This window comes from Gopherus flavomarginatus, chromosome 14 (assembly GCF_025201925.1).
Source record: "Gopherus flavomarginatus isolate rGopFla2 chromosome 14, rGopFla2.mat.asm, whole genome shotgun sequence".
Classification (NCBI taxonomy): Eukaryota; Metazoa; Chordata; order Testudines; family Testudinidae; genus Gopherus; species Gopherus flavomarginatus.
In genome coordinates, this window is record NC_066630.1 from 10,665,046 (window position 1) to 10,692,100 (window position 27,055).

The following is a 27,055-nucleotide window of genomic DNA, read 5'->3' on the forward strand; positions in this document are numbered from 1 at the left end:
TCTGTCCATAGATCAATCCAAGAGCAACAGAAGTCTACTGACTTCTTCGAAAGTTGGACTAAATCAGGGGTAGGCAAACTATAGCCCGCAGGCCGAATCTGGCCTCCTAGCCATTTTAATCCAGCCCTCGAACTCCTACTGGGGTGGGGGGTCTAGATTAGGGGTTGCCCCGCTCCAGCCAGGGTCGGGGGCCACTCCACATGGCTCCTGAAAGCAGAGGCATGTGCCAAAAAAATAAAAACTGCACCAAAAAAAAAATTTTGCAAAATTCTGCATATTTTATTTGTCAATAAATAAATATGGAGGCTCCAGCATGGCAGTGGGGGCCACCATGTCCCAGGGTAGGAGATCACCCTGCAGCCCCACCCCAGGACATGGACCTGGCAGCGAGTCCGCATCCGATGCTGACACAGCACAAGGGCCAGGTCTGCCCCAGAAACACCCCAGGGCCCTGCCCCCTCCGTGCCAGGTGCACCAAGATAGCAAGAGAACAATCCATGTGTGGGGCAGACAGACTCAGCCTGGCAGGATCGAAGTGTGGAGAGGCTTAGTGTGAGGATCCAGCTGTGGGGTGAGAGGGTTCTGCGTGGGGCAATCTGGGTGCAGGTGGCTCAGTGGGGGGCTTGGGTGTGGGGGGGCCCTCTGGATGCACAGGGGCTCAGTGGGGGAGTGCAGAGGGGTCATGGGACCAGGGCCACCCAGAGGATTCAGGGGGCCTGGGGCAAAGCAGGGAAGCAGTGGCGGTACGGGTCTTCGGCGACATTTCAGCGGTGGGGGGCCCTTCAGTCGCTCCGCGTCTTCAGCAGCACCGACGAGCCCTCCGCCACCGAAATGCCGCAGAAGACCTGGAGCAACTGAAGGGCCCCCCGCTGCCAAAATGCCAGCTAAAGACCCAGACCGCTGTCAGGCCAGGGCTTGTGGGGCCCCTGCGGGGCCCGGGGCAAATTGTCCCACTTGCCGCTCCCCCTCCCCGGGCGGCCCTGCATGGGACTCTGCAGGGGTGTCCAAGTGATGGTGGTTGGGACTCAGGGGGGCTCTGGGTGTCAGGGGCTCCAGGTGCTGGAAATGGGGTGGGGGTCCAGCTGCAGGGGGCTTGTTGGGGTGGTCCAGGTGTGGGAGGTGGGGCTCCTCAGGGTGGGGGTTCTGATGCAGGGGGTTCAGGCGCAGAGGGCTCAGGAGTGGGGTCCCGATGCATGGGGGCTGAGCGAACTGTAGAGCAGCTCCTTCTGTACAGTGACCTCTTCCCCTGTGGCTGAATGGGGCTTCAGACCTCCCACCTCCCTCATCAACTTCAGCTTTGGTTTCAGTGTATCTTAGATATTTTTATGGCCACAATTACCACAGTATCAGAGTGCCTCACGATCTTTAATTTACATATTCCCAGAACAGTGCTATCATCCCCATTTTATAGATGGGGAAACTGAGGCACACAGCAACTAAGTAATCACATAGGGTGTCTCTGGCAGAGCAGGGATGGGAACCAAAGCCTCAAGTTCTAGGCCTTTGTTGTGACCCTTTAGATGCCTCTCAATAGCTCTTTCTGGACAGCAAAGGCCTAAACTCAGGGCTGACTTCATTACTGCATAAAGCAGCAAAGCTTCACTGCTGGGGCTAGACGGGAAGTGTCAACTTTATAATTAACTGACAAAAATTAAAAAAAAAAAAAGTTAATTGCAGCATTCATCTGTTTCCTGGAGTTTTCCAAAGGTGGGAATCCTCTCTGGGTAAAGTGAAAACACCACCACCACCTCACAATTCAGCACACATCCAAGGCAGATCAGTTATGTTACCTTCCAGTAATAAAACAACTATGGAAACTAACATAACCTTAACTAGATGTAGTATCTGCTGAAGCTTCTTTGCCCTATGGCTTTCCTTTGTTTCATGGTTCTCCCCTGTTGTGGTGCTTTCTTAACAAAATGCATCAGCAGCAGAGCAGATGCCAAGTGCAGTGACGTGATCTGGCATCCAGTAAAGAATGGTGCAGCTGGCACACTTTGTCCTTCCACTCCAGACTAAGCGAGTCAGTCTCTGATATCTAAAATCTCTCTGAGCCCTGTGACAGACCCAGACCAGTGGGGTAAAGGAGTCTGGTAGAGTACAAATATACTGGTCACTGGATGAGCAGTTTTCTGTTCCCTGAGTAACCAGAGCAGGGGCTGCACTAGAGTAATCAGGAACCTACTAGAACCAATTAAGGCAGCCAGGCTGATTAGAACACCTGCAGCCAATCAAGGCAGGCTAATCAGGGCACCTGGGTTTAAAAAGGAGCTCACTCCAGTCAGGTGAGGAGGAACCAGAGGAGAGGAAATGTGTGTGAGGAGCTGGGAGCAAGAGGCACAAGGAGCTGAATGTGAGAGGGTGTGCTGCGGGAGGACTAAGTAGTACAAGTGTTATCAGACACCAGGAGGAAGGTCCTGTGGTGAGGATAAAGAAGGAGTTTGGAGGATGCCATGGGGAAGTAGCCCAGGGAGGTGTAGCTGTCATGCAGCTGTTACAAGAGACACTATAGACAGCTGCAATCCACAGGGCCCTGGAATAGAGGGCGGGCCCGGGTTCCCCCCAAACCTCTGAACTCCTGATCAGACACAGGAGGAGTTGATCCAGACTGTGGGGAAGATCACTGAGGTGAGCAAATCTGCCAATAAGCGCAGGACCCACCGAGGTAGAGAAGGAAGTTTGTCACAGCCCCTATGCTTGAGAACCCAATTCCGTTCGTACCCTCCCATCTCTGTTTGTATTGCAATAATCTGCCCAGTACTACAGATTGCTTGCAGAATGGTGTTATTTCCTGCAACAACATGTTTTCATCCAGACAATGAGAAAACGTTTTATTTTACTCTTAGGAAAAGGCTAAATGAGAGGAAATGAATGTTATTTTCTGCAGTGAACAAAAAGTACAAACATTAATACTGCTGGGAAAACGGGGTAGCTAAGCTTCTTTGAAGCGCCACGCACCGAGCGGTTAATTTCCTTCTCAAGGCATCGTACAACTTACATCAATTCTAACGAGAAATTTGCAGCTGAATTTGCAAGAGAGCATCCTCTGCACTGCAACAGGCTATCCAGCACCTCGGCTAGCAGAGCAAGGATTCTCTCTCTCTCCCTCACCATAAAGGGAAATTTTGAAGTCTAAAATCTATGCCATTTTTTGCATGGGCCTGCAGTGAGCAGCTTCCATTTCCCACAGGAACCCAAATATGATACCTCCATAATTACAATATGCTGCAGCTTCCTCAGCCGAGAAGCACGAATCCTGAAGTAATTCTTAAGCCCTAGGTCTCCTCCCCTGACACATAACAAAGTAACAATCGTGAACCATCCGGCCAATTTCACCAAGTTATATCTACCAAAGCAAGTTCTTATCAGTGAGAACTCCACAAAACTCTCTGGAACACTGCCAAAGTCCTCAGTCTAATTCTGAAAGACCACTGCTGGCTTCCTCCCACCTCTATGTTTAAGGACTGTCTTGTGTTCCCTTGCCTAACCTACCCCATTTCCCAGGATCTCCAGAATGACCCCCCTCCAAGTCCCTCAGACTGTTCCCCCATGGATCTCCTTGTCCCTACCTCACCTTCCAAGGATTCCCCTGTTCTTTCACCCAGTCATGCTCCCCCTCAAGGCTCTGATTCAGTGTGGGGAGGAAGGACTGTTGTGACTGCTGCTGTTAGGCCAACTCCATCTGTGCCCCTCCTCACTCTCTTCACCCTCTCAGGCAGTGCTGGGGGCATAGCCAAGGCAGGAAAGCAGAGTCCCAGCCTCTAAGTTCCCACTTGATTAGCCTCTACAGAGGAAGCAGCTAGGTTCTGCTGGAAGTCAGGAGCTGAAAGCGGGAGAGGGAAAGCATCCCCTCTCCCTGCCTAAAACTATACTCATCCTAGTTCCAGCCATGAAGAAAGGGCTAAAAGCAAAATGATACATTTCCTTCTCTGTTACACTATGTATATGCGTCAGTGAATTTCACATGCTTGATGTCTCCATAACAAAACAGAACACAAATTACTAACGAAAGAGCAGGTGCAGTATCCTGGATTCTAACGTTACCTAAGTCACATCTTTCTTATGCAAAGTGATGTTTGTTACTTCAAAATTCTACTCCTATACTTCATGTAGAAAAACTGACCATGAAAACTAAGCAAAACCTGAAAAGGATGAGATTCATACCTGTTCCTTCTAGTCTGGTCAACAGAGTAGATCTGCTTTCTCAGCCAGCTAAAATAAATAAATAAATGAATAAAAACAGAAAAGTTATTTTAAGAATTAAGAACTAACAGAGCCTGTTCAATATCACAATTTCAGTGATGAAAGTAAGCAGAGATATTTAAACTGGAAATCTAGCACATTCTGAAAAATGAGTCACAAGCATTTTCAGGTGCTGCCTCTGCTGTATCTGCTCTGGTTAATGTTTGTGGCTTTACAATAATATTTTCCCATTTCTAAACAAAATGTTTTTGTCTTCACCTTGTTGCTGTGTGACATGCCCACATAAACAAGGGAAATGACTAACCAAACATATGGGGAACAGTGAAAATAACTGGGCACAAAAGGGCCAGATCTTCAGCTGATGTAAACTGGCATAGCTCCATTAAGTCAATGGAGCTACACTGATTGACACTAGTTGAGGATGTGGTCTCAAATATCGTCAAATGCATGAAGTAAAAATGAAAGAGAATCCGCTTAATCTCTTCTAGCTGTAGTAATCTTTTACCTATCTTAGGTTAAAAAACATAAATCAGACAGAAGTGTCAATTTTAGGGCCAGCATCCCTTTACTGATATTGGCAATACTGACAGGGAAGATCTGTTTATATAGACATGTTTCACCCCAAAGGATAATCATAGCATTTCACTAAAAACCTCATATAATTTGTCTACACGGGAATCACTTGGTTGTTGCTGAAATGCAGACATCTCTAGAGTCATGCACAGCAACAGTATAACAGCACAGAGCAACACCATACACAAGTTAAAGACAGGAAGTGAGGAATACTTTTTCTCAGTTGAAACTGGATTTAGATGGGCAGGGCATCAACACCTGAGCTACAATTTGGACAAACCACCAAAGAAGACAGACAGGGTGGTAGGCCATGACTCTCCCCCTCTGTTAACAAAAGGTGAATGGGGTGAGAAAAGATTAGGTCTGGGAGGGACCTCAGGGCCTGTTGACAAGACGGGGATTCTCTGCCCAGGGCTGGCTGGTGGGAAGTGGGGGGGGAAAGAGGTTCTAGTTGTGAGATCCTGAGAAACTCTGGTTTACTTGAAACAGATGCCAACACACACATAGACCAGACATTCCCATGAACTTCTTAAAGACTTTCTTTGGCATCCAAACCTGGAACCAGGTATGTTTATATAACAAATCAACCAACCAACCAACCATAGAGCCAAATCCATCACAGTGTAAGTAGCCATAACTTCATAAAAGACTATCAAGCGGCATATGCTTCTAGAAGATCTGAATTTGGACCACACTTTCTAGGTATAGCATGTGTCTGTAGAATATTGCTCTTAATGTAACTGACAGACCACATTGGTTTCATCCTTGAAAATGTCTTCAGTTTTTCACTGTCAAATTGCAAAGAAGTGTCAAGCTGTTGAAGAGTCTCTCATAAACAAAGGCAGGAAATTCCACGTACCTCTCTGTGATTGCAGGTGTGGAAGCATTCATAACTTCTTGATGCAAGATATTCAAGCCACACAGCCATTTATCAGCATCATCTTTGGAATCAGCTGCAAAGATTAATACACTGTGAGAAATATTAATACATAACAAAGACGTAATCTGTGATGTTTAGATAAGCCCTGGTGTATGAGATGGGTTGGCTACCCATTCTCTATGATAATCTCACTACAGAGCTTTACGCTGCCAATCCAACACATTCCAATGAAAGAATCTATGTTAGTTCTTAAGGATTAAAAAAAAACAACCGCTAGACCTATCAAAAACATCTCCTTTTAAAACTTTGTTCATCAGAACATAAGAAGTTTCAAAGCTGCAGCACGATTACTGCCAACCTACATCTAGGCTCTCACTGTGATACAGTAGAATTTTTGCTTTTTCCATCTTCAGTTCTCAAGGTGACCAAAGTGCATGCCATGGGCTGAATGTAGCCCACAGCCACCCTCTCCTTTAAAATGAAAATGTGGCCTGTGGATACTACAGATTCTAGATGCAACGCTCTAACCCTAACCCTTAACATTTCTGAGTGGCCTGCAAAACAATCCTTCATCCGGGCTGCCATAATCACACCACTATGCACAGTCTATGCCAGACTATGGTTTGGGGGGAAGTTAACTTCTGGTATAAGAGGTGTATTTGGGAGAAGAGTCTTTAAATTCCCTCAGACTCCTGCTGCAGAATTAGAGCTCAGATGTTTGTTCCTTTCATCCTTAACTTTACATTTTCAAGTCTATTTTCAGAAGGAAAATGGCTAGAAATTTTATTTTGTTCCAAAATGAGTTTGCATCTACACTTCTAGTACCCACAAACCAGAAGGGCCTGCTGGTGATGATCCAACCTGATCTGAATAACTACTAGTCAGATCGAGTTCATGCATGGCATTCTGGGAACTACAGTCCCTGTGGGACACAATTTTGTATTATTAAAGGTGCAGGCGGGCTGCAATTTTCCTTTCATGTTGCAGATTAGGCGCAGCCTTTGCAGCCCTCAGTTGGGCAGAATTTGGACAGCCCCGCGTTGCCGCATTCCAGTTCAAAAATTCATCAAAGCATCCCTCTACCAAAACAGTCCTCCCGAAGAATTATTTCCAGCCAATATCTCCAACTTAAGCAATTTCTGCAATATCCTTTAAAACAAAAACAGTCTCTCAAAAAATACAGATTATTTTTAAAAGTATACTTTCAAACAATGCTGTATTCTCCAAAACTGAAGCCAGAGCCCAGCTTCAGAGCCCTGTGGAAATCTTTTTCAATTAGTTACATTTTTGGGAAGGACAGACACCAGTCTAACTGTCTCAAAGCAATTCTGCCCATAAAGAAAGCTGCCATTCCCCCTTAAGTAACAGTTACTTTGTATTGTTCTCAGAAACCAAGACAAAGTGCTTTAACAAAGGAAAGGATTTTCCTGATATTGAAAATATCAGTCATGTTGTTCTGAGAACCAGTGTTATGGCAACAAACCTTCTGGTACTAATTGTTCTCAAAGTACTTGCAGAGACTAGATTCTGAGAAAAAAAACAAGGAGAAAATACAGCCCAACAGTGCTGAGTGCACAATTATATTTAAAGTGACGCTGCACATTCTGAAATTTCAGGGATATTACGGGCTTAATCTAAATTCAGATCTGGTACATGGAGCCAAATTTTCACAAACAGCCATTAACTGTCAACACACAAAATTGTGCATGCTCCTTCACACATAAACCCACTTTTGAGTACACCAATCCTCTGTGCAATACATTATTTCACAAGCATAAATATGGGGTTTGCTTACACACATGGGAAAGTACCTCAACTAGGGAGTGCATCACTTCCACATTTTAAAAACATCTCTATGGCTATTAGAATTATAATGCTTACAACACACTGATCACTTCTCTACTCTACTAGGAACTTCTTAAAAATTACTTCAGTTTTTATTACAACTTTGCAAGTGAATTTAATGTTCATGAAACTGACCATGTTGATCAAGCATAGGACCAAGGGAATTCCCATACGCAGTGAAACCAGCAGTCCATGTATTCCTGTACCAAGGAAGATTCAAGACCCCTTCAGTAGATAGTTATCCTCTTCTTCCTAATCTCCATTGATTAGATATTATTTTATGCCCTGAAGAATAAGGGTTTATATCACATCCTAGTTTTGGCTTTTTTTTTTAAACACCCTTTTTAATGTAATTTGATGATTTCATTTTCCATAAATATCCAATCCATTTTTGAAACTTTCTAAGCTTTTGTCTTCAGTGATACCTTGTGGCAAAGAGATTCATAGAATAATATTGTGTTGCACATAAAAAGTATTTCCTTGTGTTAGTTTTCAATTCCCTGCCTTTCAATTTGATTAACATCCCTTTTCCTCATATAGACCTGCACAGTCCATACAGTGCACTTGAGCATGCAATTCACCTCCTATTCCAGTGCTTGGCCTCTCATAGGGTCTGGTCAACACTACAGAGTTAGATCAATGCAAGCCAGCTTATGTTGACCTAACTATGGAGGTGCCTACACTTAAATTTCGCTCCCGATGATGTAAGCCCTAATAACTCCACCTCCACGTGGAGTGTAGAGTCACAGTTGTATAGCTAGGTCAACGCAATGTCAGTGTAGACAATACGTTGCTTACATCAACTGTTACTGGCTTTCAGAAGCCATCTCACAATGCCCCACACTGATGGTACAATTGATACAAGCGCTCCTGGTAAAGAAGCGCACTGTTGACACAAGGAGCAAAAAGTGTAGACATGCACAAGCAATGTAATTACTGCCACGACCATATGGCAACATAAGTTAGGTTGACTTAATTTTGCAGTACAGACATGGCCTAAGTAAACAGACCCTGCCAGTTGTGTGGTTGGTTTTTCTGATATGGTCACAAAAAACTAGGCTATGGATCCTAAATTCACCTTTACTTGTGACCCCAGGCAGGCTTCAGGCCCTGGGGTGAGATCCTGGCCACAGTGAAGCCAACGGCAAAATCTCCATTGACTTCAATAGGGCCAGGATTTCATCCAGGTCTCCAGTGCTAAAAAAAAATCTCACCTGAGATATTTAATCGGAGAGGATCTACACTGCTAAACATGAGCGAATGAATAAAAGATATGTACTTCATAAAAAAGACTCTCTATAATGTTCCTTCTAAAGAGACATCAGGCAGCTGCAGGGTATAAAAAAAATGGATCAACAGAAACATACACATAGGGTTTTACTATATATCTCCTGCTTATACCTCACACTTGTGCCTTACAGTGAGTGACAGGCATTTCATCTTCCTAAAACATACAGTGCTAGTGTCAAGGAGAGCACAAGACTGTTTGCAACAATTCAGACACCTAAAATGACCCCGTCATAAGCCATGAAAATGATCGCTTTAAACAACACAAGGAAAAAAATCTCACCTAATTTATTATTTTACACAAAAATTACAAATGCCACAATTCAAGGACATTAAAAGCAGTAAGGGGAAAAGGGTACTCTCTCACACCCTCTTCAATTTTAAATGTTTGGTATGTATTAGGAAGGTCAGAAAGAAAAACAGTGTAAGCTTTGCATTACTGCTCTGTCAATGCTATAAATCCCTACTCTGGAGGGTTTACTGTTTAAGGTTTAAAGAAGAAAGACACACACACACACAAAAAGTACCTGCTAAGCTTAAGGTGTTGAGAACAAACTGGGTACCATAAAAAATAGTGAAGCAATGCTCTTTATACTGTGTTGCCTTCCCACGCTCAAAATCCTTTGCATTTTTCCCAGGGCGAATTTCCTTTATTTCCATCAGATCCACTGAAAGAAAATAACATGTGTCAGTACAAACTGTGCTTACATAATTCCAGCAGAGACCAATGCAAAAAGACAAGCAAGTCAAAACATTTATTATTATTATTGTATTAATTTATATGATTCTGACATCTGGGACTTGCAACTGTGGTGACTGCCTAAATGTGTTTCTGCCCTCAAGGCTGGGCTAGGGGAGTGTGGGAGAGGAAGAAAAGGGTAGTTTTTTTGCAGAAATTTGTTAGTCTCTACGGTGCCACAAGTCCTCCTCATTCTTCTTATTCCTGGGACCATGACACTCTCTCCACTGACCAAGTTATGTATAAAATCAGTAAGCTCGACAGGAAGAGCTGTCCGCACACTTTTGCAGGTGTCATTTATTTTGGCACTGGAGTTCCCTTTTTGAGTGGCAAACTGTTTGGGGGGACTCTAAATGGACCACACACCACCAGCTGATGTTACTTTATTTGCACCATGAAACCAACTCAAACTTTTTCTCGTCTACAGAACTTGAGTAGTTTTTGTGGGAAATCTACACTTTACATTTAAGTTTCAGAAATCTTTTTTTGGCTAAGCCTCAATGTAACCATTACAATATCTATGAACCTTCCTCTGCTCAGATCCAAACACGTCTCTGCCTTCTAATACAACTTTTAGCACTGCTGAGTGACCTGTGCCTTCCCATAGAGCATAGCTACACTTCAAAAAATCATGAAAGGAGAACACTGTGATGATATGTGGCCTAAAGTCAGTCCTCTACTTATCATAGTCTGAGGTCTGGATCAGCATAATATTTGTGAGGCAGCACTGAAATAGAATATGTGCACTCTTACGATAAGATATTTATTAGAAAACTGAGGAAGTGGTTTCGTTCTGCCCGTAGACTGGACAGAAGCACGCATGGCTCTTCCTACTTTTGACAGGTCAAGAGTTACTGGTTACAGGATGAGGAGTGAACAAAAAAAAAAAAAAAAAGTTGCACAGCTGCTCTTGAAATGTGTTTATCAAACCATACAGCATCAGAGGAAATTGACTGGGGGTTTCTGTTTGTGTGTTTTACAATTCAGGGATACAGACGATGTATTTTAAAAGAGCACCCCGTTGCTACTAGATCACAACATATGAAATGTAGTGAAATAAAGAGGGAAAGGGCTGACCACCTGTTTCTAAAGCTCTGTGGGATGATTAATTTTTATGTGATGTGGCTTGGTGTGAGGTGGTGGAGAGGGTTGATCAGCAAAGCTTGGATGGTGGAATATTCACACACCTAGGAAGTTCTTATTGTGAGTGAGACTATCTCAGGCCAAACTTACTGCTCCATTTGGAGTTGTTTATCCCAGAGATGACATTGCTGCTAGGAAAGGGGAAGAAAATGGTTATTATTTTGTATTGAAGTAGCCCTTATAAGCTGCAGCCTTTGACCAAGTCCCCATTGGAACATGGAACAAACAGACAGTTCCTGCCCCAAGGAGCTTTATTTCCCCCAGATATTTATTGGCAAGATAAAGTCACCACTCCTTCTCCCAGACTCCACCCATCAAGTCCAAGTAAGAATAGTGGGGAAAAAATAGATGGGAAAAATCTCATCCAAATTTTTCAAATGTGGCTGCATAGAGTAGGCCCCTAAATCTACATTTAGGCATTGAAATATGTAGCCTGAATTTTAGAGATGTTGAGCAATGAAGAGCTCCCACTGAGTGTTCAGCCCCTCTGAAATTCTTAGTTAGATACCTCAAATGGATCTGAGCCTATCTTAAGGTGTCTGTGATGGGTTACCGTAGCGTCACAGTGTCCACATTTTAAAATGTTGGTGTTACTTCCCAAACATGTCAAAGGGAGTTTGACAAAGACACATCAGGGTACAGAGACAAGATTTCAATTCACAGTAAACCAACAGGAAACATTTATCAGATTCCCTGTAACTCTACTTGAGTGTCTTAACCACTCAGTCACCACTCCAGACCTCCAATCTTGAAGGTTATGGGTTTAGTCTTGATGGATCTCACAAAGAAAGGCCACCTTCAGTTCACCCAACTGCAAAATGGATACCTGATCCATGGAGTTAGGGCAATCAAAGGCAGTCTGACATGATACTGGCCACATCACTCCCTTGTGTACTGTGGGCTATGAAACTGACATGCTTTAACCATGTCAGCCCAATAAGCCATTGGCTGGGGGAAACTTTGACTTGACTGTAACTCTATTGAACACTATACACAAAACACAGAGATAAAAACAAGGATTTCCCAACCCTAATTGTTGTTTCCATTTTGAGTTACTATTACCCCATACTGACCTCTGACACAGAAAGAGACAAGCTTGCTTAATTTCTTCCCGGTTGCACACATACACACCTTCTTTTCCCTGCATTATAACCGTGATACCTCACTCTCATGTTCTCACTCTCTCTGGTGTGTGTGTGTTATTTTGGTTAGGGGTGTGGTTTTTTTTTTTTTTTTACCAATATAGTTATACTGATACAACCCCTAGCATGGATGCAGTTACACTGATATAAGGTACAGCTCATTCTCCTTTCCTTACAGGAATAAGTTATACTAGTTATAAGCACTTTTATACTATCAGGGGTTATACACTTTTAACTATATCAGCATAGTTAAAGTGGAGTGAGTTTTGTGTGTGGACAAGAAGAGCCACACTGCATTCCAGGCTCTGCTCAGATGTGCTTTAGAATTCATTTAATTGGATGACAAATCACATAGTAAACTTATTACCCAGTTAGAACAGGTTAGGGCCAGATTTTTAAAAAGTATTTAGGCATTGTTCTGCTCAGCGTTGCAATGCCTAACAGATTTAGAAGTCTATGTCATTTTCAAAAGGGATTTAGGCACTCGGTGAGCACAAAAAGACGTTAAAAATCTGGGCCTGAGTGACTAAGCTCCACCATGAGGGAAGATGGTTATGAGGGAGGGAGAACAGAAAGAATGAGAGTGATATAGGTCAACTTCCTTGTCAAGGGTTCAAATTCAGTATCTTTTATGTTCCTGGAATAATTATACTTTATTTCCCTTAGAAAAAAAGTTCTGTAGAACTTTATAGGGATGAAATCAATAGGTTGCTGTAGAAACTATCCTAAATTAACTCTAGAATATAAAAGGATAACCATTCTGTAAGCCTGTTTTTTAATCACCTTGTTGATTTTATATAAAGATACATAATTCTGTGTTGAATTTTGATGATGATGATTAAAACTAGGCCACCCTATAGAAGGGCTATCCTTTTGTATTAAGTACTATAGGGCTTTCCCGTATGGCCTATATTGTGAATTGTGAGTGGGGACAACACACTGGGAAAAAGTGCTCTCCCTAGGGCACTGTCATGGTGAAAATCATGGGCTAGACCCTCAGAGAGAGAGAGAGAGAGAGAAAGAGCCACAACAGACGTGACCCTGCTGTTGTGCAGAGCTCCTCTGACTTCACAGGCATAGAGCTCACTGTAGGATTAAACTCTACAACTCCACTATCCAGACTGGCTGCCCCTGACTGAATGAGAAAAGGATACAGCCAGGAAAACGTATACCCTGGAGAAAGATTTTATTAAAAATGTCTCAAATTCAGTCCGATAAGGTTGCTGTACTGACAAAAGCTTATAATCAAACATCTATAATGCACTGGCAGTTGAACAAAATAGTCTTTTATTGGGAAATACAAAAACGGAAAATAACTCCTGCCCCCGCAATACTTGTAGAATGCACCAGAAATTCTAACATTTGCCACCCTCTCGCTGTCTTGAAGCATTAGACCCATTCATCTTCCCAATCGTGTGTTCAAAATATAAAGCCAAGTTCCACCCCCAGATCTGCAGACAGGATTCTAGTTACAACAGTATGTATGTCCAAGGGTAAATTTTGACACCAATGGCCTGATCGTGCTCCCACCATAGTTAATAGAAATAACATAGGGCCCAAAAGGTAGTACTCAGAGTTTCAGGCTCCCTGTTGGTCCATAAAAGAGTACTCAGAACAAGACAACTAGCACACATTCCAAGGAAATATATAACCATAAAACAAATCAAACAAAGCAACAGACTCAAACCCAGCTATGTGAGAAAGAGGAAAACCTCACATTTATTCCAATAAATCTTATGCCTGTTTGGACAGCCAGAACCCGCTAAAACGGTTTCAAAATGTCAGACTTCTAGTTTTCATTTCATCCATTCCATCAGGTGGCTATTTCTGTGAGGTTTAAAAGGATTTCCTTGGGAGGCTAGTCAGTCATCTTCTCAATTCTGACAACTTATTCAAGTGGCTACTTGTCCGGACTGGATCCCGAAGCACATTCAGTTACCATAGTATTTCAGGCCCTGAGATGGACTTGTGGTGTAGTGGCCTGCGCATGAGGCTAAGATCCAGGAACTTTCCAATTCCAGTTCCAGCTCTGCCAGCGGGATGCACAATCTTAGGCAAGTCTTAATTTCTATGCATTGGGAAGTAGATAAACAGAGATATTGCATGGATTATATGCACAATGCCTCCAGGAGCTCCCATTGCACCAGGGCTCAAGTTTTTTGCCTGACAACTTTTGACCCAAGAAATCTACATTCTTCTCCATTCAAATAAGTTACCAAGAGAAATACTTATTTAAATAGTCACATTGTTCAAAATACGCATTACTATTATTTTGAATACAGTAGCGCCTAGTGGCAAGGACTAATCAGGACTGGGACCCTTATGCAGGATGCTGTACGAACTCAGAATAAAGGACAAAATTCCAACAGTTGGAAACAGAACGCTTCTCTAAGAAAATGCATATGCATAGGCCAGGTTCGCCCCAGCCAGATGATTCCAAGTCTGATATATATTTATACATTGTAACCAATAAATAAGATAAACTTCAGAAATCCCTACAAGCCATCTACCCAGCTGTTACCAACTGCAACTTCTCCTGTCTTGCTTACAACACTCCTGTTAATATATCCCAGAATGATGTTGGCTTTTTTTGTAACAGTGTTACACTGTTGACTCATATTTACCTTATGGTCGACTATGACCCCAAGATCTCTTTCCACAGTTTTCCTTCCTAGGTAGCCATTTCCCATTTAGCAGGTGTGCAACTGATTGTTCCTTCCTAAGTGGAGCACTTTGCTTTTGTCCTTATTGAATTTCATCCTATGTACTTCAGACCATTTCTCCAGTTTGTTCAGATCATTTTGAATTTTAATCCTATCCTCCAAAGCTCTTGCAACCTCTCCCAGCTTGGTATCATCCACAAACTGTATAAAAGTGTACTCTCTATGCCATTATTCAAACAACTGATGAAGATATTGAATAGAAGTGGACCCAGAACCGATCCCTGTGGGACCCCACTCGTTATGCACCTTCCGGCATGACTGTGAACAGGGCCGGCTTTAGGCAGATTCAGCCGATTCCCAGGAATCGGGCCCCGCGCCTAAGAGGGCCCTGTGCCGAGAGCCAGATCCCCAGCCGGTGCCAGAGCGTGGCAAGCCGCCCCGCAGCCCCGCTCTCCCGGCTGGAGCCCCGGCCGGTGCCGGAGTGCAGCAAGCCGCCCCGCAGCCCCGCTCTCCCGGCTGGAGCCCCGGCCGGTGCCGGAGCGCGGCAAGCCGCCCCGCTCTCCCGGCTGGAGCCCCAGCCGGTGCCGGAGCGCGGCAAGCCGCCCCGCTCTCCCGGCTGGAGCCCCAGCCGGTGCCGGAGCGCGGCAAGCCGCCCCGCTCTCCCGGCTGGAGCCGCAGCGGGAGCGCGGCAAGCCGCCCTGCAGCCCCGCTCTCCCAGCTGGAGCCCCGGTCGGAGCGCGGCAAGCAGCCCTGCTCTCCCTGCTGGAGCTCCGGGCCCTTTAAATAGCCCCCATAGCCCTATGATAGCCGGGGGCTATTTAAAGGGCCGGGGCTATTCTCCAGGGCTCTCGCCACTATTTAAAAGGTCCGGGGCAGGGTAGAAGCAGGGGAGCCCCGGGCCCTTTAAATAACCCCCAGAGCCCTGGGATAGTGGGAGGCTTGGGGGCTATTTAAAGGGCCAGGGCTCCAGCTGCCTCTGCTGCACCCCCTGCCCTGCCCCCAGCCAGCTCTGCCCCCAGCCAGCTCTGCACTCCATGCCCACAGCCAGCCCCTGCCAAACCCCCTGCCTTGTCTGCAGCCACCCCCTGCCACACACCTCTGTGGCCCTGCCCAAAGCCAGCCAGCCCCCACACACCCCTGCCAGCACCAGCCCTGCACACACTATTATAACCTTAGTTCCACATTTGGACCTTAGCGTCCAAAATATGGGGGTTAGCATGAAAACCTCCAAGCTTAGTTACCAGCTTGGACCTGGTACCTGCTGCCACCACCCAAAAAATTAGAGTGTTTTGGGGCACTCTGGTCCCCCTGAAAAACCTTCCCTGGGACCCCAAGACCCAAATCCCTTGAGTCTCACAACAAAGGGAAATAATCCTTTTTCCCTTCCCCCCTCCAGGTGCTCCTGGAGAGATACACAGACACAAGCTCTGTGAAACTACACAGAGTGACTCCCCCTCTCTGTTTCCAATCCTGGAAACAAAAAGTACTTTCCTATTCCCCCAGAGGGAATGCAAAATCAGGCTAGCAATCCAACACACAGATCTCCCCTGATTTCTTCCTCCCACCAATTCCCTGGTGAGTACAGACTTAATTTCCCTGAAGTAAAGAAAAACTCCAACAGGTCTTAAAAGAAAGCTTTATATAAAAAGAAAGAAAAATACATACAAATGTTCTCTCTGTATTAAGATGATACAACACAGGGTCAATTGCTTAAAAGAATATTGAATAAACAGCCTTATTCAAAAAGAATACAAATCAAAGCACTTCAGCACTTATATTCATGCAAATACCAAAGAAAAGAAACCATAGAACTTACTATCTGATCTCTTTGTCCTTACACTTAGAAACAGAAGACTAGAAAGTAGAAACTACTTCTCCAAAGCTCAGAGAAAGCAGGAAGACAGACAAAAGACTCAGACACAAACTCCCTCCACCCAGAGTTGAAAAAATCCGGTTTCCTGATTGGTCCTCTGGTCAGGTGCTTCAGGTGGAAGAGACATTAACCCTTAGCTATCTGTTTATGACACGCCCCCCAAATTGCAGACAGTGGGGAAGCTCACTGGCGGCGATTTCCTTCTAGAACTTTAAAATAAACAGATTAATACAACACATGCACCTTTACATATACCCCTAAGTATATAACTAACAGACTTTTACATTTTAAGAACACTTTTTAACTACTGAATTTTGGGAAACTCTCACGGGAGAGTGCATCAGCTACTTTGTTAGACGCTCCTGTGATGTGCTGAATTTCAAAATCAAAATCTTGGAGAGCTAAACTCCAACGAAGAAGTTTCTTGTTGTTCCCCTTGGCAGTATGAAGCCACTTTAGTGCAGCATGGTCAGTTTGTAGTTGGAACCGCCGTCCCCAAACATATGGGCGTAGCTTTTCCAGGGCGTACACAATGGCATAGCATTCCTTTTCACTGACTGACCAGTGACTTTCCCTCTCAGACAGTTTCTTGCTGAGAAACACGACAGGATGGAAGTTGTGAACTGTTGCTTCCTGCATGAGCACTGCTCCTATACCACGCTCAGATGCATCCGTGGTTACTAGGAATGGCTTGTCAAAGTCCGGGGCCCTGAGCACAGGGTCAGACATGAGCGTTGCCTTAAGTTGGGTAAAGGCCTTTTGACACTCATCAGTCCACTTAACTGCATTTGGCTGGGTCTTTTTGGTTAGGTCGGTCAGTGGGGCAGCGATTTGGCTGTAGTGTGGTACAAATCGCCTGTAGTATCCGGCCAAGCCTAAGAAGGATTGGACCTGCTTCTTGGACCGTGGGACAGGCCACTTTTGGATAGCATCCACCTTGGCCTGTAGTGGGTTTATGGTTCCTCGACCCACCTGGTGCCCCAGGTAAGTCACTCTGTTTTGGCCTATTTGACACTTTTTGGCCTTAATAGTTAGTCCTGCCTGCCTGATGCGCTCAAAGACCTTTTCCAGGTGTAGTAGGTGTTCGGGCCAGGAGTCTGAAAAAATGGCCACATCATCGAGGTAGGCAACTGCAAATTCTCCCAGTCCAGCTAGTAGACCATCTACCAACCTTTGGAAGGTGGCGGGTGCATTTCGAAGGCCGAAAGGAAGGACATTGAATTCATACACCCCCGCATGGGTGACGAATGCTGACCTCTCCTTGGCAGGTTCATCTAGCGGTACTTGCCAGTACCCCTTGGTTAAGTCTATTGTAGAGATGAACTGGGCACGTCCCAACTTTTTCAATAGCTCATCGGTACGTGGCATTGGATAGTTGTCCGGACGAGTTACAGCATTTAGCTTACGGTAGTCCACGCAAAAGCGTATTTCCCCATCTGGTTTGGGTACCAGAACCACTGGAGATGCCCATGCACTGGTAGATGAGCGGATTATACCCATCTGTAGCATGTTCTGGATCTCCCGTTCTATAGCAGCTTGGGCATGAGGAGACACTCGGTAGGGTGGGGTTCTGATTGGGTGAGCATTACCTGTATCAATGGAGTGGTATGCCCGTTCAGTCCGTCCTGGGGTGGCTGAGAACAATGGGGCGAAGCTAGTGCACAGCTCCTTGATTTGTTGCCGCTGCAGACGTTCCAGGGTGGTTGAGAGGTTCACCTCTTCCACGCCACCGTCTTTTTTCCCGTCGTAGTAGACACCGTCAGGCCACTCAACATCATCTCCCTGGACTGTAAACTGACAAACCTGTAAGTCTCTGGAATAGAAAGGCTTGAGAGAATTAACATGGTACACTTTAGGCTTTAGTGAGGAATTGGGAAATGCTATGAGGTAGTTTACAGCTCCCAGGCGCTCTTGGACCGTGAATGGCCCTTCCCATGATGCTTCCATCTTATGGGCCTGTTGCGCCTTCAAGACCATAACCTGGTCTCCTACCTTGAAGGACCGATCTCTGGCATGTCTGTCATACCAGGCCTTTTGCTCTTCCTGAGCATCCTTTAGGTTCTCTTTAGCAAGGGCTAAAGAGTGTTGGAGGGTGCTTTGTAGGTTGCTTACAAAGTCCAGAATGTTAGTTCCTGGAGAAGGCGTAAACCCCTCCCATTGCTGCTTCACCAACTGTAATGGCCCCTTAACCTCGTGACCATACACAAGTTCAAATGGTGAAAACCCTAAACTGGGATGTGGTACAGCCCTGTAGGCAAACAGCAACTGCTGCAACACTAGGTCCCAATTATTGGAGAATTCGTTGATGAATTTACGTATCATGGCCCCCAAAGTTCCATTGAACCTTTTCACCAGGCCATTGGTTTGATGGTGGTACGGGGTGGCAACCAAGTGATTCACCCCATGAGTTTCCCACAGTTTTTCCATGGTTCCTGCCAGGAAATTAGACCCTGAATCTGTAAGGATGTTGGAGGGCCAACCTACCCTGGCAAAGATGTCTGTTAAGGCCAGGCACACAGTGTTAGCCCGGGTGTTGCCTAGAGCTACTGCTTCCGGCCATCGGGTAGCAAAGTCCACTAAAGTCAGTACGTACTGCTTTCCTCTGGGCGTCTTTTTTGGGAAAGGGCCCAGAATATCCACAGCTACTCGCTGAAATGGGACCTCAATTATGGGGAGTGGCTGGAGAGGGGCCTTGACCTGGTCTTGAGGCTTTCCCACTCTTTGGCCTACCTTACAAGACTGGACATACTTGGCAACGTCCTTGCCCATCCCCTCCCAGTGGAAGGACTTCCCCAACCGGTCCTTGGTTCTGTTTACCCCAGCATGGCCACTGGGATGATCATGGGCTAAGCTTAAGAGCTTCCCCCGGTACTTAGTTGGAACCACCAACTGTTTTTGCGGCTGCCATTTTTTCCGGTGTCCACCAGAAAGAATTTCCTTGTATAAAAGTCCTTGGTCTATAACAAACCGAGATCGATTAGAAGAGCTGAGAGGCGGTGGGGTGCTCCGTGCCGCCGCCCAAGCTTTCTGAAGGCTGTCATCCGCTTCCTGCTCAGTCTGGAACTGTTCCCTTGAGGCTGGGGTCACCAGTTCTTCCTCAGACTGTGGACTTGGGCTTGGTCCCTCTGGAAGCGATGTAGGTGATGGGGTTGTTTCCGTTGCTGGTGAACCGCTCTCCGCTGGTGCACCTGAGGGTATTTCAGGCTCTGGCTGAGCCTTTTGGGTATGGCTGTCTTTTGCTTCTGCCAGTTCTGGCTCGCTGGCGCCCTCTGGCGTTGAGTTTGAAGATGTGGTTGCACTTGCTGGTGCTGGTTGCTGTTCCAGTTCCGGGCCTGGGACTGGAAATGCTGTGGCTGTTTCAGTGGTAGGCATGGAATCCGGGTCCACTACCTCTGTCTGGGTCTCTGGTAACACAGACGGGGCGTCTGTGGACGGCTCAGGAACAGGAATGGGTCTGGAAGCTTGCCTGGTTTGGCTACGTGTAACCATTCCCACTCTCTTGGCCCGCCTCACCTGGTTGGCCAAGTCTTCCCCCAGTAGCATGGGGATAGGATAATTGTCATAGACTGCAAAAGTCCACATTCCTGACCAGCCTTTGTACTGGACAGGCAGTTGAGCTGTAGGCAAGTCTACAGCTTGTGACATGAAGGGGTAAATTGTAACTTTGGCCTTTGGGTTGATGAATTTGGGGTCAACGAAGGATTGGTGGATAGCTGACACTTGTGCCCCCGTGTCTCTCCACGCAGTAACCTTCTTTCCGCCCACTCTCAAATTTTCCCTTCGCTCCAAGGGTATTTGAGAGGCATCCGGGCCTGGGGATCTTTGGTGTGATGGTGGTGTAATGAATTGCACTCGCATGGTGTTCTTTGGACAGTTGGCCTTGATATGTCCCAGTTCATTACACTTAAAGCATCTTCCATCTGATGGGTCACTGGGCCGAAGTGAGTTACTGGAGACTGGTGAGGTGGAAGAGTAGGGCGTCTGTGGCTTGACTTGGGTTGTATGTGGGGTCTTTGGCTGTCCTCGGTTGTAGGGTTTATGGTCTGTGTGCCCCCTGGGGTAATTGTTCCCCTTGACAGTAGCTTTTTTGCTTTCTGCCAGTTCCATCCATTTGGCTCCAATCTCCCCCGCCTCAGCGATATCTTTGGGTTTTCCATCTTGTATGTACCGTGTGACGTCTTCAGGGACACCATCCAAGAACTGCTCCATTTGTATGAGGAGGTGCAGTTCTTCCAAGGTTTGAATGTTGTTTTCTGTTATCCAGGCCTCATAGTTTTTTGCAATGTAGTAGGCGTGTTTGGGAAATGACACCTCTGGTTTCCACTTTCGGGTTCTGAAACGCCGACGGGCATGATCTGGGGTTATCCCCATTCTGTATCTGGCCTTGGTTTGAAAAAGTTTATAGTCATTCATTTGCTGCTTAGGCATTTCAGCTGCCACCTCTGCTAAAGGTCCACTGAGCTGTGACCTCAATTCTACCATGTACTGGTCTTCGGGAATGCTGTACCCAAGACAGGCTCTTTCAAAATTTTCCAAGAAGGCCTCGGTGTCATCACCTGCCTTGTAGGTGGGAAATTTCCTGTGCTGTGGAGCAATAATTGGCGCCGGGTTGTTAGGGTTGGCTGGCACATGCAGCCCAGCTTTTTCCAACTCCAGTTCATGTTTTCTCTGTTTTTCCTTCTCTTCATTCTCTTTTTGTTGTTTTTTCCATTTCTTTTTGGTGCTTTTCCATTTCTCGGCGGTGGGCCAACTCTTCTTCTTCTTGTTTCCTTCGGTGGGCGAACTCTTCTTCTTCTAGTTTTCTTTTGTGTGCTGCCTTTTTGATTTGTTCTTCCTTTTCTTTCATCTCCATCTGTCGCCTGTGTTCAGCTTCTTTGATTTGCTCTTCGGCCTCAATTTTTGCCTTAGAAGTCATGATTCCTGTTTTCTTGTGTTGGGGTGCCCTCCGGTGTTTATCTTCTGCACTGCAGGCTCTGTTGCCTCCTGAAGTCTGCCTAGCAACAGTGCCTTTAGCTAATTTTCAATATTAAGTAAACCTGAAAAACCACTTTATTTGCATTCATATAGTGCTGGAACTTGCCTCCTAATGGGAGGGCTATTGCATGACAAAAGACCCTTAACAGTCTGGTAATGGCTTCTTGCTTAACATGCAAGCCACAAACTGCCAGAGAGAGCAGAAAAAAAAATTCTCTTTGGTTCCCTTTTAAAACCAAACTGTTTCTCTCTCTGCTAAAAAGCCCTTAGCAGAGAAAAGAAAAATATAATATTCCTACTAGCTTCTGGATTCTGTCTATATCCCACCTGCTGCACACCATATCATAACCTTAGTCCCACATTTGGACCTTAGCGTCCAAAATATGGGGGTTAGCATGAAAACCTCCAAGCTTAGTTACCAGCTTGGACCTGGTACCTGCTGCCACCACCCAAAAAATTAGAGTGTTTTGGGGCACTCTGGTCCCCCTGAAAAACCTTCCCTGGGACCCCAAGACCCAAATCCCTTGAGTCTCACAACAAAGGGAAATAATCCTTTTTCCCTCCCCCCTCCAGGTGCTCCTGGAGAGATACACAGACACAAGCTCTGTGAAACTACACAGAGTGACTCCCCCTCTCTGTTTCCAATCCTGGAAACAAAAAGTACTTTCCTATTCCCCCAGAGGGAATGCAAAATCAGGCTAGCAATCCAACACACAGATCTCCCCTGATTTCTTCCTCCCACCAATTCCCTGGTGAGTACAGACTTAATTTCCCTGAAGTAAAGAAAAACTCCAACAGGTCTTAAAAGAAAGCTTTATATAAAAAGAAAGAAAAATACATACAAATGTTCTCTCTGTATTAAGATGATACAACACAGGGTCAATTGCTTAAAAGAATATTGAATAAACAGCCTTATTCAAAAAGAATACAAATCAAAGCACTTCAGCACTTATATTCATGCAAATACCAAAAAAAAGAAACCATAGAACTTACTATCTGATCTCTTTGTCCTTACACTTAGAAACAGAAGACTAGAAAGTAGAAACTACTTCTCCAAAGCTCAGAGAAAGCAGGAAGACAGACAAAAGACTCAGACACAAACTCCCTCCACCCAGAGTTGAAAAAATCCGGTTTCCTGATTGGTCCTCTGGTCAGGTGCTTCAGGTGGAAGAGACATTAACCCTTAGCTATCTGTTTATGACACACACCTAGCCCCAAACTCCCTGCCCTGTCTCCAGCCAACCCCGCTGCACTCCCCTGCCTGAAGCCAGCCAGTTCTGCATTCCTCTGTCTCTAGCCCTTCCAACCCCTGCTGCATCCCCATGCGGCCCTGCCTGAAGCCAGCTCACCCCACACACCTCTATCTCCAGCCAGCCCTGCATCCCTTTCCCTGCCTGCAGCTAGACCCTACCTCCAGTCAGCCCCTGCCTTGCCTCCAACCAGCCCCATGTCCACTGCTGCCCTGCAGTTCCCAGGGCAGTAACCCTGCACACCTGCTTCAATGAAAGGGGCAGGGAGCAGCTGGGACCCACACATGTACACACCCACAAGGAGTGGCAGGGACCCACACATGTGAAATGGCAGTCATTAATAGGCAATCAACAGCATATATGATGCAATGTACATAATATATAATTGTATTATTTATACAGTTATGGAAAGTAAATAATACATGGAAGAAATGAAAGGCTTTTTTTTTTTTTTACACTTTTTTTTTTTTAAGTCATCCTTGCCAGGGCCCCACGGAAAATGCTCGAATTGGGCCCCGCACTTCCTAAAGCCGGCGCTGACTGTGAACTACTGATAACTACTCTCTGGAAATGGTTTTCCAACGAGTTTTGCACTCACCTTATAGTAGTTCCATCTAGGTAGTATTTCTCTAGTTTGTTTATGAGGTGGTCATGTGAGACAGTATCGAAAGCTTTAGTAAAGTCAAGATATACCATGTCTGCAGCTTCCCCCCATCCACAAGGCTTGTTACCCTCTCAAAGAAAGCTATCAAGTTGGTTTGACATGATTTGTTCTTGACAAATCTATGCTGACTGTTACTTATCACCTTATTATCTTCTAGGTGTTTGCAAATGGATTGCTTAGTTATTTGCTCCATTTTCTTTCTGGGTGCAGAAGTTAAGCTGACTGGTCTGTAAGGATCTTGAAGATCTTGTGAAAGGATTTGAAGGAAGGAAGAGTAGTGGCTTGATGGACAACTCCACAGAGGGTGTTCTGTGCATGAGAGGTAGGCATAAAAGAAAGTATAAAGATGCCTGTGTAAGATGTGGACAAACAGACAACGGAGGCTGACTTCATTAGTAGGGCAGGGCTGAAGTGATAATATATAAGAACAAGTAAGTAGAGAGGGAGCAACTGAGCTATGAACTGCCTTACAGGTAAGGACCAAGAAGTTTATCCAAACCCCAGTGAAGGCCATCAGAGTCCTTCTAAGGACATTAACAGGTTTAGGATTGGACACAGACAGGGCCAGTGCAAGGATGTTTCGCGCCCTAGGCGAAACTTCCACCTTGCGCCCCCCCCGTGTCCCTGCCCCAAGGCACTGCCCCCACCCAAGGCGCCGCAAGCCTGGGAGGCGGGAGAAGTGAAGCGGCCATGGCGTGCTTGGGGAGGAGGCGAGGCAGAGGTGAGCTGGGGCAGAGAGTTCCCCTGTGTGCCGCCCCTTCCCCAACTTGCTGCAGGCAGCCCTCCCCGCGCTCCCCTGCCCCAGCATCCTCCGCTAAATGTCAGCAGCAACCGGGGCAGCCGAAGATCCGGCTGCTGCGGTCGCTGCCGAAGAAAATGGCACGCCCCAAATCCCAGCGCCCTAGGTCTCCTAAATGGTTGCACCGGCCCTGGACCCAGAAGCCAGTTTTTGATGTGCTGGAGAAAGGGGAGCCCATGAAGGGACTCAAGAGGGGGGTGACGTGGTCAGAACAACATGTCAGGAAAATTAATTTAGGAGCAGTACCTTGAACTGACCTGACGGAATAAGTAGGGTCTCAGGAAGACAAGACAGAAGATGGTGACAGATTATAAGACGTAAAAAGATAAGAAGTTTTGAAAATTTTAGTGGTACAGTCAGAGAGAACTAGATATGTAAGTATGGATAGGAGTACATGAACAGAGGCTGATTTTGCCTGTAGCCAAATTTTGCTCATGCCTTTGAGAAACTGATTTCAGAAAATATAATCAGCCATTTGCACTATAAAATGAGAAGGTTTCTTCTTGGGAGGGGCAGAAACCTGACTTGATCCGACAGACACACAGAACTCTGCAGTGTAGGAAAGTGTGCAAATGAGCACGCAGCGAATGTAAAAAAGCTTTTTTAGTTTCCTTTTGCAAATGCACCTTGCTGTGGTTAGCAGAGACAATGGCTCCATTCTCACTTCCACATAACCCAAAATTAACTATCAAATTGTCACTGACAAAGTGTGCCACTGTACACCTGTTGTTTTAGTCAAAACATGAACATGGTGTGGTGTTGTGAGTGCAATGTTTTTCATTGGAGAGTAAGGCGGTCTGGCCACCTACAAACAGTACACACCCCAGAAATCTCTCACACCTTGGTGTACATGCAGTATGAAAAATAACTGGACTCAAGGCAGCGCTTCAATTCAACCAAAAGCTGTCTGGAGCAGAGCTCTGGTAAATATTTCAAACCCATGTGGCAGAAGCACCAAGCCACAAGGCCCGCCGGGACACAAGGCCTGAGCCCCAATGCCCTTAATTGGACATAAGCCCCAAGCCCCAGCACTCCAGCAAATACTCTATGAGAAATTAAGTCCTGATCAAGGACAGTAAAATTTAATGAGCTGTACTATGCTGTAGTGGACTGAGCAATAATTATAAACCACAAAACTCTTTGAAACACAGTTATAAAGCCTAAGGATTTGATACAACACAGAAGACACAAGGGCTAAAGCTCCAAATGAAAGGGAATTTAGCCATTTGACAGACTGAAACTAGTGGGAGATGCACAGCTAACACCCACAGTTTAACAAATTCAGGTCACAAGAGTACGGTAAGGGCAAGTACCATTTTCCTGACTATAACTATATTTTAAATAGAAGACTTCTCACTAGGCAGCTCACAAAACTTCACTGAACTTTTTACAGTCCTCTCTAATTTGGGATCTTTTAGATTAGGCAGCAGTCAATGTGCAATTGAAATTGTAAGGCCAAGTCACACTAGTCATAATGGTTTCTATCCCACTTTGTAACATTTACAACGGGGTGGGCAAACTACGGCCTGGGAGCCACATCCAGCCCTCCAGACATTTTAATCTTGCCCTCATGCTCCTGTCGGGAAGCAGGATCCAGGGCCCAGGGCCTGCCCCGCTTCAGCGCTCCAGCCAGGGAGCAGGGTCGGGGGCTTGTCCCACTCAGCTCCTGGAAACAGTGACATGTCCCCCTCCGTCTCCTATGCGTAGGGGCAGCCAGGGAGCAACAACCGCTGCCCCCACCCCAAGTGCTGGCCCCCACAGTTCCCATTGGCCGGGAACCATGGTTAATGGGAGCTCCAGGGGCGGTGCCTGAGGACAGGGCAGCGCACAGAGCTGCCTGGTTGCGCCTCCGTGTAGGAGCTGGAGGGGGGACATGCCGCTGTTTCTGGGAGCTGCTTGAGGTAAGTGCCATCCAGAGCTTGCACCCCAACCCTCTACCCCAGCCCTGATCCCCTCCTGCCCTCCGAACCCCTCATCTCCAGCCCCACCCCAGAGCCCCTACCCCCAGTTGGAGCCATCACCCCTCCCACACCCCAACCTCCCATTTCATGAGCATTCATGGCCTGCCATACAACGTCCATACCCAGATGTGGCTCCTGGGCCAAAAAGTTTGCCCACTCCTGATTTACATGCACACAAAAAGCAGAGGGAAGGAGAATTCAATCCCAAGAAGTGAAATAAATTTTTAAAAATGTACAATTAATGGAAATGAAATCCTGAGTTTTGAAGAATAAAATACTGATTGAAGTCAATGGGAGTTGTGGATGCTTGCCGCATTTATGCACATTTATGGTGCAGAAGTGCTACAAAGTTGATTTAACGCTGTCCCTGTTTCACTGATTGGCTGTAACAGGAAGTCTGGCCTTTATAAATTAGCATTTAAACACAAAGTGCATGAGCTGCTGAGGAAAGAAGTGATCACAGAGGAGTTAAAGGCTACACATGTTCATCTTTACATTTTACCACAGAAACCAAGCTCTAAATACCTAGCTGAAAAAAAAAAAAAAAAACACATATCCACTCACACCAAAGCACTTGAAAGTCCCCTGGGTAAGAACTAAAATAGATCAGCTTCAAAAGAAAAAAAAATGCTGAATTTTAACATCTCTTTGAAAAGTAACTTCATACAAATCAAAAAGTAAATTAACTTTTTAAGATGAGCTAATAAAACACTTCATTGCCATTCAGGATATACAAGAGAAGAAGTGATGGAATGCAATTTTGAAGAGATTGGTGTGGTAAAACTTTACATGTATGTATACATTGCTAATTAAGGAAATTCAGACAGATAAAAGAAAGAGTGGCAAGGCTCTGACGACCAAGAAAATAAAAGTTACTCCTAGAAACTGACATAATCAACCCTAAAATTCAGCCAACAGAAGCACTCCTGTTGTTTTACACACAGTAAAAACCTTCAGTTCTCAATAGGAAAATATGCAAAATATTCACCACTGTTTCCATAAGGTGTAGGTGGCATGAATGTTTATTTTTGGTCTTTAGAGCAGTTCATATGATGGGGA

General features: G+C 45.5%; 1 protein-coding gene across 1 annotated transcript in view; it reads right to left on the reverse strand.

Moving 5' to 3' along the window:
* PLCG2 (phospholipase C gamma 2) overlaps positions 1-27,055 on the reverse strand; it is a 104,599-nt gene that overhangs the window by 46,695 nt on the left and 30,849 nt on the right. The window contains exons 3-5 of the mRNA XM_050923006.1: positions 9,316-9,456; positions 5,636-5,729; positions 4,165-4,212 (exon numbers count right to left, since the gene is read on the reverse strand). Of these exons, the coding sequence (XP_050778963.1) occupies positions 4,165-4,212; positions 5,636-5,729; positions 9,316-9,456 (283 nt within the window). The remainder of the gene's footprint in view (positions 1-4,164; positions 4,213-5,635; positions 5,730-9,315; positions 9,457-27,055) is intronic.